We start from the raw sequence: 12,407 nt of genomic DNA, 5'->3' as shown, positions 1-12,407 counted from the left end.
GCTGGCGCAGGGCATTTAGATAAGGACGGCAGTAAAATATTTAGTGAGTCTTGACAGGAGAAAAGGGACACTTAAGTTAGAGGACACTTCCGTTCCGTTCACCAACACGCAGTGGTGTTTTACTTGTAACGGAGTATTTCTACATTGCAGTATTGATATACTTTTACTAAGTAAAGAATTTGAGTACTTTTTCCACCACTGCCAACGCGGAACGCGCAGATTGACACACGTTCCGGAAGCCTCTGTGGCAATTTCAAAAGATGCCCCCGTTTGACACTGCAAGTGCATGGAGGTATTAGCTCACTGTCACCACTTCGGGCCATGGGGGCAGCACGGCTCTGTTCAAGGTTGAATGCGCTACACACTCCCGGAATGGGAAGGCGCGATGTACAGTAACAGTTTCCATGCAGTTGCACATGACGACGGAGTGTCCTAGTTTTGTCCCCAATTTGGTGCATTACCATCAAAGCCTGAGGTCAGAAAAATAATGAGCTGCACTGGTGATGGGAAAACAATAACAATACGGGGGGTAAACAGTGGGAACAAGGGCTTTCCTCATCAAAAGTCTCCATTGCCTCCCATCACAGGACTTTTGCTTGCTGCATCCCAGTTTACTCTATAATAATAGCCACAATAGACACAATTATTTATGACCCCTTAGATTGTGTGCATGTTATGACCCAGAGAACATGGTACTTTAAGTGGGGAGAGCAGTTGTGAACTAATTAGCATTTGATGTACACCAGTATATTAAGAGCTGTACATCATCCTTCATCAATCATGGTTCAGCTGCTTCATTTTAATTTCCTATCCTCTAACTCCCTCTACAGATCAAATGGAGGACTGCAACATATAGGCTTTCCCTATACCATTCATTATCCATCACACTGATACAGATGTATCGCTCTCTCCTGATTCCTCTGATATCTACAGCTTTGACAGCAGTTCATTTTGCATGCCTTTTTGTTCCAGCTTTTAACTGGGTTATCTGAGTGGAGCTCTCTAGGGACTGGTGAAATATGGATGATTAGTCTGTTATGCCAGATGGAAGTAAATGAACACCAGAGCTGTGTTTTCAAGTGTCAAATACGTTTTCAATTTTCTGTGGCTGCAGCTACAGCGGTGTAAATGAAACGTTATCATCATTTTGTAAAATGATGATAACGAAATAATAGAAATCGTTCAATATTTCAGATCATTCTAATTGTAGGTTTGGTGGACCCCACCTGTGCTACATTCCCATGGTGGTCCCTTTATGTTCCTATTGCCAAGTTAAATGTTTGTACTGTATATGAACTGAACATCCTCCCAATTAATTAGTTGCTTGGCAACAGGAGACCCCTCAGTAGTTTCAGGTGCATTTTCCCACAGCTAGTGTGTTCAGTTCACTCCTTAGCTATAAAACATTGCAGACTGAAGTAAGGAATTCATCTGACATCTGTCTGCTTCTTGCTGGAGCTCTGTTGTTGAAGGGCATTTAAACTAGCTCTAGTAACAATACTTCAGGATAACTTGCCTCATTCAAATAGCATCTGTTGACCATCTCTCAATGATTGGTGTACAGGGAAACAAAGAGCGGACCAAGTACAGAGCCGACTGTGGTCAACTAAGTATTAGTTTACTATTTAAGTTGTTGTCATGTGCATAATCTATAAAATGAGTCCAAAAGCTGCCATCGAGCAAGGCACTAAAACCCATAATTCCTGGAGCATTGCACTGTTTTCCCTGCTAGGATGTACATACTGACTGTATAACTAGTGAACAAAAATTGTGTTGGTAATTAAATGAATCTCCTTTATCTGTGTGTCTCTTGTCTGCAGGGGGCTACAACATCAATGATGTTATGTTCTATTGGACCAGAGGGAATGAGTCTGTCAGTGGATTAGACACGCTGAAACTGGCTCAGTACACAGTGGAAGACCATTACACCTCTGTCTCTGAGGCAATCTATGAAACTGGTAACACCATAACTCCTAAAAATCAATCCACCTTTCAATTTCTTCTCCTTGTGGACTAGTCTAGAGTGTTATTGTGAAGCCTATAACTGTGAGTTAGCAGTGATATGTCTTGAGTGGTGCATTTGATTGATCATTGCAAATGTACAGTAGCTACTGTACTTATAGGACAATTATATACGTGTAGCTTATCCATTATTTACACTAATGTCACCCGTTTCGGTGCACTCCGGTCTTTATGTTTTTCTGTTGGCATGGTGTTTTTTGTCTCCCAGGTCAGTACCCCAAGCTTGTTTTCCACTTTGAGCTGAAGAGGAGCATCTTGTACTTCATCTTGGAGACTTACGTTCCCTCCAGCCTGTTGGTGGTCCTGTCCTGGGTGTCCTTCTGGATCTCTCAGTCCTCTGTCCCTGCACGTGTCTGTATAGGTAGGCCACCAATAAAACATCATTTGAATTTCATTGCACAGCCCTTTTGACAATTGTCAGAAGACTAAAGAATTACATATTTAAACAAAGATGTTTTTCCCCTATTAACTTTTTTTTCATTTCAGTTGAACATTTTTGTTGGGTGACAATTAAATGGTCGTGTGACAAAGTATAAATTTGCCTTTAAGGCCAATTATGTAAGTATGTCTGTCCCCTCAAAAGTAGATAAATAACATCTCATGCTGCCATGTGCATGATGTCATGAAACAGATGCACCTCTGGCCATAAAAAGTAAAAATGTTACTTATAAAGAGTGTATGAATGTTCGGTTCATAGTTGAAAATCGATCTACAGTATGCATCGTTGTTGTTGCTATTTCCATTTGGCTAAAGACAACAGACTATCACCACTCTAGTCAACATGCCCACAAGCTGTCAGTTTGTCAATGTGGGGAAGGGCTGTGCAAAAAAAGACACAGCTGAGTAGCACCACATATTTTCCTAAAACATGTATTTGAGAAATGTATCCACTTTTGCCTCCCTGGGTGTATTTTTTTGTTTCGTTTTTTACAACACTTCCAAATGACATTTGTATCTATCCATTCCTTCTTTACATAGCCTTGTTTCAAAGGGGCAAAACCTGCTGGGCTATGACACTATTTGAATGGGGTCTGTATTACAGTATAATAGCTCAAACTGTACACCTATTTTCTTTGTTCTCAAAGTGCACAGTTAGTTACCAAATATTTATAAAGATGCTAAAGATGGTTTGAGGCCATGCTTTTACTGGACCCTATGTTTTGTTTATTACATATGGAACTACAACTACAAAAAGTTACCGTTACTGCAGTACATACTGTGAATTCCATTAAACTCCATTAAACTAAAATGTGGGCCAACATATGTCAGGAAAAAGGTGTAGTTTTAAATCCTTGGGCTTTTTCTTTGATGATAATGTACCAGTAGAGCTCAAAGTAACATTTAGTATGGATTCAAGATTGAATAATTCATTGCCATATAAACTTTACAGTTTATTTATAATGGTTTCCCTTTGCTCATAGATAACAGTAAACATGACCACACAATACATAATAGAAGCGTCGACAAATTACAATTATTATTACAATACTTCAATGAATGCAGCCATACCACATGGCCCATGCCCTTAAAGTGGCAAATTTAAATGCATGCTTAAGGGGTTTTACAAGTTTATCCAACCAGCATTTAGGATGTGGATTTGCTTCGGGGTAAGTGCTACTGTGGAAGCGAGATGTTCTGGTCTTAATACTGAGTAGTCTTTTACCGGGAGGGAGATAATTTAATAGCGGATGGAGTCTTTTAAAAATAATGTTAAAGCTTCTCCACTGGATGCAAATGTGGTATAATGCCTAATGAGTTCACAACCAATAATTTTTTAAGCTGTGCACGGACTAGTAGTTTTTTCTCATGGGCAGTAGAATTGCCATACAACACAGTTATTGAGAAGGAGAGCACACTTTCTGTTACAGCCCTGTAGATCTGTTGCAACCTCACTCCAAGTTTCCTAAGCTGCCTTAGAAAGAATAGTCTTTGGTGAGCTTTCTTCTAGAGGATGGTGATTTTTTCCCCCATTTCAGGGAGGAGGAGATTGTAGCCTGACCCTAACCCTTTTGTCACAGGGGGTTTCCAGATGGTGGATACCAGTATATCATTTTAGAACTGGAGGTGCAATCCCTGCCCGCCCGCATCAACATCTCCTGTTCAACGTTCCTGATTGTGACCTTGATTGTGACTGATCTTTGATCTTTTCAGCCAAAAAGATGTGTTTGAGATTGCCTACTGATCAGTCTCACAAGGTTTTATGAAAACCCAACCATCAGTTGACCATGGTCTTAACTGTTACATTGACCTTTGACAATATCATCCCAAAAGTTAAACATCTTCCCTAAATACAGTACTCAGAGCCAGTTAACCAGAAGATCTCCACAATGGTGTGCATTGTCTCATTTTCTGTACCAGGAGTAACCACAGTGCTCACGATGACCACTCTGATGATGGGAGCAAGGACTTCGCTGCCCAATGCCAATTGTTTCATCAAGGCCATCGATGTCTACCTGGGTATCTGCTTCAGCTTCATCTTCGGAGCACTAATCGAGTACGCCGTGGCCCACTTTTGCACCCTCAACCACCCCGACACCAATATGCTCATGGTGAGTCCTTTATCAGGTCATTGTTGTCATTGTCAGCATTCAATGACCGTATATAACAATAATGTATTAATAATAATAATTATAATAATAATAATAATGGCATATTTAAATGTATTTCCACAATAACAAGACAAATAAGACAAGTGACGCTGAAAAGCTAACCAACATAAACAAAACGAAAAGTCACTAGAAAAATACAAACATCAGAGAAAGGTTTTTAAAAGTACGGTATACAAAAAGACCACAAGGGGCTTATGAAAAGATCTCACAGAAGAAACAAAGACAAATTTGGATTTTCGTCATCGATGCTGTCATTTCAGTTATTTCAATCACCCTTGTCATCTTCATTGTCATCCTCCTCATCATCACCATTAGCATCATTATCATCATCACATTTAGTCCTCAATTTCATCTCCAGCCTCTCTTGGTAAGTTCAAGTTCATTGTTCCTAGTTTTTGGTCTCAGACAATAACGAGAGATAAGCATATTGGTCTCCCTGTCACCGCTCAAGTCTTTTTTTCTCTTTTTCTTCATCACTGCGCTGTGTCACCGGCAGTACCGCCAACGGATGCAGGAATTCGAGGACGAGATGAACGGCCTCGTCACCACCATCGCCAGCGACTCCAGCAGAGTCAAGCGCAAGGAGCGCAAAGAGAACGCCACCGCCGCAACCTCCCAAACGGGTTCCACAGCCGGGGCCACGGAACTAACCGTCAGACCCTCCAGTCCCACAGGCAGCGAGCCCAAGCCAGAGGGACTCCCCGAGAAAGCCCCCAACCGCTGCCTCACTGCCCTGGCCCTGGTCCGCAAGGTCCTCCACCGCGCCATGAACTGCTGCCACGTGGAGAACCCCCACTACATAGACAACTACTCCAGAGTCACCTTCCCACTGTCCTTTGTCATGGTCAATCTGCTATACTGGATATACTACTTGTACTTCTAGTGCACGGCAGAGTGGTGTGTGTGTCCCTGAGAGTGTGAGTGAGGTAAGAGTGTCTATGATGGAGGGAAGTGGGTTTTATTATACGTACCTGTATGTATGTATGTTTGTTTGTTTGCGTGTGCATTATGTTTGCTCATGTGTGTTCTGAACGATTGTGGCTATTTTGTACATTTGGGCCAAGGAGTGAAGAAGGACATTTCACCATATAATACGGATTGTGTTCAGGACCATGCTGGTTGTGAACAAAAGGTAACCCAATCACTTCTATTACAGCTCTTTTTACTACAAACTACAAAGAATTACAAGAAATGTGTACATTTTGGTCCATCATTCATCTAGAGAAAAGAAAGTCTTTGCTCACAGTAAGAAGGCCATCTCTGTCTCTCATTTGCAGCAGTCGTTTTGGCATATCAATTGATGTTCTATATATATAATGTAGAATAGACTATCACCTTCATTCGTTGTTGCATGTGGTTATCCAACCATGAGCAACAAATGCCTTTTTCCCACAAAGACTCTAGTCTTTGTGGGAATATATTGGGGATATAACTTTTGAAGAACTCTTTAATTGAATAAATAGATTAGCATTACTGTCAACGAGGAACTGTAATGGTAGTCCTGGTGGGATTTTCCGACAGTGTCGGGAGGGAGTTGGATAAAAACACAGCCGGCCTAGCCATTACATGAACTCTGAAAGGTCGCTGTTTTCTGCTCTGTGTTTTGGTTCTTTTGTGTGCGGATAAACTTGAGTCTCCCCTCGGCTGTGAATTTGCCCAAACCATCCTCAGCAACTGTATTGTGCATGCGACACGGCGATTATTCAGCGCCGACGTTACTCGCCGTGACAGTTAACCGTGCAGTGGAACATTGGCATGTGCTGATTTTTCAGCTGCCATATTTTCTGAGGAAAAAAGCTTGCACTGATTTATTTGTTTGTTTGGCTGACCAGTCCGGCCGTGCACACTTATCACCCTCTCACTAAGGGAAAATAAAGGCTACATATTTGAAAAAGTAGGTTATTCTGTTACTGCCAGATGAGAGCTGTAATTGAATGATTTGCCATACTTTTTTTTCTACTATTGTTCGGAATGAGAAAATGGCCATATACCAGCTTGATTCTTTGAAATGGATAGACTCACTGATACAGTACTTACAGTACCGTTTCCATCTAATATTTAGATTAGCAAAGCTGGACATAAATAATCTATTACGCCCTCTCACTCACCTTCTGTCTTGCCATCTCTCTCATAAATCTAGTGGCCTTTTGATCCCTTCACTGCTATAAAGGAGGTACAGTCTGAATGAAGGCCACCACAAGGACATACATGTCTCTCATCACATACAGTTCAGTCTCACTATGTTTTATAAGTGGGGTGGCTGCTGACAGCCCTACAGTAACAGGACACATGATGGCATGGATCAAACACCACCTGTGCAGACAGGTAGCCTATCATACTGTATTATGCAGTATGTCTCTTACAGTAAGTGCTGCTGGTAGTGTTTTTCACTGTACTTTTGTAGTCCATACAGTACTGACTAGTACTAGTCGAAACTTTATGTGTTAGATGTGTTTTGGAGTGGTTTGTGGAGTGACTTGAATACGGATGAAAGGACTCTCGTGGTATTTCGTCAGGATGTCAATATCAGTCGGAAAAACGCTTGGAAGTAATATGAGCATATTTCCTTCTATTCCTTACGCTATCACCCTCTGTTGTGCGAGGCGTACCACGGCAAGATGAGGCATGCGTGGGGGTTTTCACTTCAGGTAATGGTTTCACTGCCAGTACTGAGAACCAGAGCCAAAGATTTTAAAATTTGATTTGACTACCCTTCTTAGTTTAACTTTAACTTAGTATCTAAACTTCAACATTTTAAGCTGTGATGAGCCTTTTCTGGCTGTTGGGATGACTGCTTGTAATAGGACCCGAGGCTGGTTCTAAAAACGCCAAATCTTAACCTATGTTTCTGAAAAACTACATTTTTTGTTCAAAATGTTTTAAAACAATTGATGTCGCTATATAAGTAATAACAACTAATGTAAAAAGACGTATAGGTTACAACAGGTCAGATTGAAAGGTAAAAAGTTGTATACTGCAGGTTACAACAGTTCTATGGGTTATTGCAGGTACCCAGTAGGTGTGGATATTGGGATCGCCTGCTGTTCCAGTGTATGCAGGGGTGCACTTTGGCTATGTTCAATTTTAATGTAGCCAAAGTGCACCCCACTTGTTCCATGAGATAAGAGAAAGGGGAGAACTCTATTTCCTCTCTCCATGTTCCCCGTGTATGGTAAAGGGAAAAATAAGAACAAGGATGTGGAGCATGGAGTGATGGAGCAGACTTTCTCCCATTGTCTCGTCTCATGGAACAGTGGGGTGCAGTCTTCTAGCTCTATAAACACCAGACCCAGGTGTTCCAATGAAAAACTAAGAAAACGACAAGCAGCCACCATCTCAACAACATAGAGAGGCTATGTTGTCACTTTTTTTTCTCAAGGTTATATTGTAATAGCATGCTTAACAGTCATTTAAGCAGATGAACTGACTTCATGTTTCAGACAGGCTCATATATCAGACATCAGGCATTCTTTCCAACAAAATGCATGTTTATTTATTGCTTTTTTTCTGATATCACATCAACATATGGACATCATTTAACCCACTTAAAGCTACACTCTGTAACTTTCCTGTCCTACCCGAGATTCAAACCTAGTTCCCCTGCACAAGTACTGAATTGTATATATTTTACTACTGAGCTAATGGAGCATGCCTGTTGAATTTCGACCATCAGGCAGTACCACTTGTTAACCAGTAGTGGTCATTATGCTACCACACAGGCAACATTTCTCAATAGAAGAGTAAGGAGACCAAATACAACCACTGCAGTTGTTAGTTATATTGTATTAACATACTCTACAAACTAAAAATGTATTCACTAAAAAGGTTACATATTGTAGCTTTAATTTAAATACTAGAATTAGTTTCCATTAATCCATGAAACATCCACTGTTTTATCACTATTCAATCATTATGTACAGTGTACACGAAGGACTACGTTTCCACTACATCTGAATGCTTCCTTTTTAAACCATATTTCATCTCTATGCTTTTGTTTTCCTCCTGTCTATTGATTTTTTATCATTATTTTAACAGCAAACAATATCAAACACAGTCTTAGTTGGTGCATCAAAATGTATAGACTTTTTTGATTGCTAAATATGCCTGAAAATTAGAAAATGCTGATAGTATTAAAAAAAAGAAAAAGGAAAAAAAAATGCTTTATAGTTTATTTCTCTTGCATGGTTATCAAATGTAATTTTTGTTTTCCTCTGCTTTGCTTGTCTGGTTTTGTGAGGTAGAGTGGAATAGTGGTGGAAATGCCAAACCGAGGCTAATTAAAATGATTTGGTCTATGATTGTCACAATGATGACACAATATTCAATTTGGGACCACATCTGATTCCAAAATGCAGGTGATTAAACACATTCACATTCAATATTTATTTCTTAGACATGTGTCAATACACTGCAGTAGCCTACTGGTGATAGTTTTTGCTAGTTGTCTTTTCATTATATAATAGAGGAAATGTTTGTCAAAATGGAGCCACAAGATCAAACATCTAGCTCAGAGTGGATAAACATTTCCTCGTACAATGATAAGCTTTTCCACAAAACAAGGCCCTGCCTTAAAACTCCTACCCAAACATGGCTCAAGGGTCATGACTAAAACATCAGTGATGCTATTGAGAAACACTGAATGGACACCCTTTTGTGTGATAACCTTTTAATGTTGACTTCAACACATCACAAATCGTACGGAACAAAATGGTCGATCAGAGGCAACCTTGCCAGGAAGTGTTTGTGAGCCAACAACTTTGGGCAGCTAATGAGGAAAATAGCAACTGTTGGACTGCTCTTTTTTTTCTGTTCTGGGACGTTGTCAAGAAGCGCCTCACAGTGATGTCGGTTGCCAACATTGCAGTTCTTGGGACTTCTTCCAGTGAAATGTATTTAAAAATGTATGATGTTAATATATTAGGCATTTTGTTTGCTTAAACTGTTGTAAATAAACCGTGGCACTATGCATGTTTGTTTGGTGTAAGAGTATGGACCGTAGTAATAAAAAGAAATGAACTGTATGCATCGTCACCATTCTTTCATAGTATTGGTTTTACTGATGCATATATATATACTAGCATGTGGGAAAATGTCGGGTAAAGTTAAGTAAAATGTTTATTATTTGTTTTTTTATATTTATTTTTATATATTTTGGGGGTCTTTTCTGCCTTTTTTTATTAGTGTAACAGGGAGAGAGAGATGGGGAGAGACATGCAGCAAACATCGTCGGGAATGGGACTCGAACCCGCGACGCGATGTCAAGCTACATTAGAGCCTAATGGGCCGTAAAATGTATTTATACTAGAGGTTCACGCTGCTATGCGGCCTTCACACCTACGTCGGACCAATATGTCTGAGTCATAGTGTCGGGGGCTTGTCAGAGTACCCGTTGTACCTTGTCCCTTTTATGCCCATATATGGAGATCGCTTGTCCCTTTTATGCCCATATATGGAGATCGCTGATGTCATCCGTTTTATGCCCATATACAGTATGGCCATAAACCCTTTTGTTCCCATATATGGAGCTGACTGATTTGTTTGCGACACATTGAGGTTAGACAACACACTCTATAATGGAGTGTGTTGTCTAACCTCAATGTGTCGCCATGGCATCAAACTTCAAACTTGGGCTTAGCTGCATTGGGAACTCCCAAGGATTCTGGGAACTCCTTATGGTTATGGCTGAGTCATCATGGTGACATGAGCGTGACGACGTGGTTGGCCCGCCCGCCTGCCTGCCCGCCGCTCCTCTCTTAAACCAATGCTAATATAGGATAAGATAGCACACAAATAGTCAAAGACGGAACCGACAGAGTATATAAGGCAGGAACATATAAAATAGAAGTTATTACATATAAAAACATAAAATACGTGCGTACGTTTCTGTCGGCATATGAATGCTTGTGTGCATGTGTGTGTATCTGATATCTGTGTATGTGTACAGTATGTGTGTGTTGAACTTGCTGGCAATGCTGGCTTTCTGTATATCAGTGTCCTAGTGAGGCTATAGAGAACAGAGACATGCCGGCTCTGGACCGGCCATACAGAGACAGAGAGATAAAGATAATTCATCTCATTCTTTCCAGAATCCGAATGATTTCATTTCCTGGGCATGCTTGCAGATATGAGGATTTTTTTCTCTGAGGTTGGTGCATTACAGAGAACAACAACGATATGATATTGGAAAAATTACACAGTACAGCTGCTATTTTCAGCAAAGATATTTGGTGTAGAGCGAAAACAGGACGAGGCCTACTAGATCCCTGTGCGACTCCGGCCAACTACAGCATAAAAGGTATTAACCCATGAACCCTGAAGCTGATTCTACATGTCTCCCAAATCCCACAGTATTCTGAAAAACGTATGTTTCTATATCAGTGGTGCCAAACCTTTTCATGTCAAGGACCCCCAAAATGATATGTATTTGGCCGCGGACCCCCATTTCAAAATATTTTGTTCCAGGGACCCCCAGAAGAAAAGATTTGAGTTAAAAATGTTTGCTTTAAAAGAATATATATTATTCAAAGATTTTCACGCATTTTCACGATTTTTCAAAAATAGCATATCTACAAGCTCATAGCGCGGCACTCGGTGCCATGCTATGAGCTTGTATATCTGCTATTTTTGAATAGCCAAAGTGTAAAATAATGCGCATTTTCACGATTTTTCAAAAATAGCATATCTACAAGCTCATAGCGCGGCACTCGGTGCCATGCTATGAGCTTGTATATCTGCTATTTTTGAATAGCCAAAGTGTAAAATAATGCTTTTTAGCTCAAATCTTAAAGAGGTGGTGCCATGGTTTTGCACTTTTTCATGTGTCTATGAGGTTGATAGAACTTCATTAAGCCCCCTGGTGGTGTTTTTATGGTGTTTTATGTCTTCTCTGACTATTTTGAGTTTCTTCCTGGAGGCTGAAACCTTGAGGGTCAAACGTGCCAATAGAAAAACAGCGCTTTAATGACACAGTAGAAATATACCCTCCCCCTCATTATCATAACACAACAGGTGTGGGCATGAGGAGGAGGAGGGACTAGGACTGGTGGGTGGTCTTGTGGAGGAGGCGGAGGGACTGGTTCAGGTGGGAGTTGCTAAGGTGAGAACCAGGTATACTTAATGAACTGGAGGCGTGTCCACATAAAAACATAATTTTAACACTTTCTGTACACTTTTTTGAAAAAAATCTTCCTCCTAGTATAACCATAATACCTGATGATCATGTTTTAGAGGGAGAAAAAATTGAAAATCACGGCACCCCGTCTTTAAAATGACACACAGATGCGTTCCAGGTCTCAATGGGTTAAATAATAAGCTACAGTATAGCAATGGCTTGTCACTTTCAAATTCAAATGCAGTAATTACACAATAGCAAACAAAGCATTGCATTCCTCTGAAGGTCACGACTTCAAATCTGATAACTATCAGGGAGAATCCTGGCAGGCAAAGTGATTAACACTCTTCCATCCTGTGACAAATAAAACCAAAAACGTCCTTGAACAAAGTGCTTCACCACTAACTGATCTGAAGTAACAGTACTGTACCAGTACAGTACATGTACTCAAGTACTGTACTTAAGTACAATTTGGAGGTACTTTTACTTTACTGGAGTAAAAACTTTAGTTACTAGTTACTTTGTAGATTTTGATTATTATTACAAAACCACTTCAGCTCTATTTAAACATTAGCATTTTGAAAATAGCCGATCTACAGGCTCACAACGTGTCGCTTAGCGACGTGTTGAGCTTGTATATCTGCTATTTTCAAAGGATTTTTATA

At 40.3% G+C, this 12,407-nt stretch overlaps 1 protein-coding gene across 1 annotated transcript in view; it reads left to right on the top strand.

Annotated features, from left to right (window-relative positions):
• Positions 1-5,514, top strand: part of LOC311058238 (gamma-aminobutyric acid receptor subunit pi) — a gene marked incomplete at its 3' end in the record, with an annotated part of 17,299 nt that extends 11,785 nt beyond the window's left edge. Inside the window, exons 5-8 of the mRNA XM_084075606.1 lie at positions 1,821-1,958; positions 2,231-2,383; positions 4,381-4,571; positions 5,128-5,514. Of these exons, the coding sequence (XP_083931732.1) occupies positions 1,821-1,958; positions 2,231-2,383; positions 4,381-4,571; positions 5,128-5,514 (869 nt within the window). The remainder of the gene's footprint in view (positions 1-1,820; positions 1,959-2,230; positions 2,384-4,380; positions 4,572-5,127) is intronic.
• Positions 5,515-12,407: the final 6,893 nt, after the last annotated feature.

This window comes from Gymnoscopelus microlampas (genome assembly GCF_963454915.1).
Source record: "Gymnoscopelus microlampas genome assembly, chromosome: 13".
Taxonomy (NCBI): domain Eukaryota; kingdom Metazoa; phylum Chordata; class Actinopteri; order Myctophiformes; family Myctophidae; genus Gymnoscopelus; species Gymnoscopelus microlampas.
The sequence above is the reverse complement of the archived record's forward strand: the minus strand, read 5'-3'. Positions and strand labels throughout refer to the sequence as shown.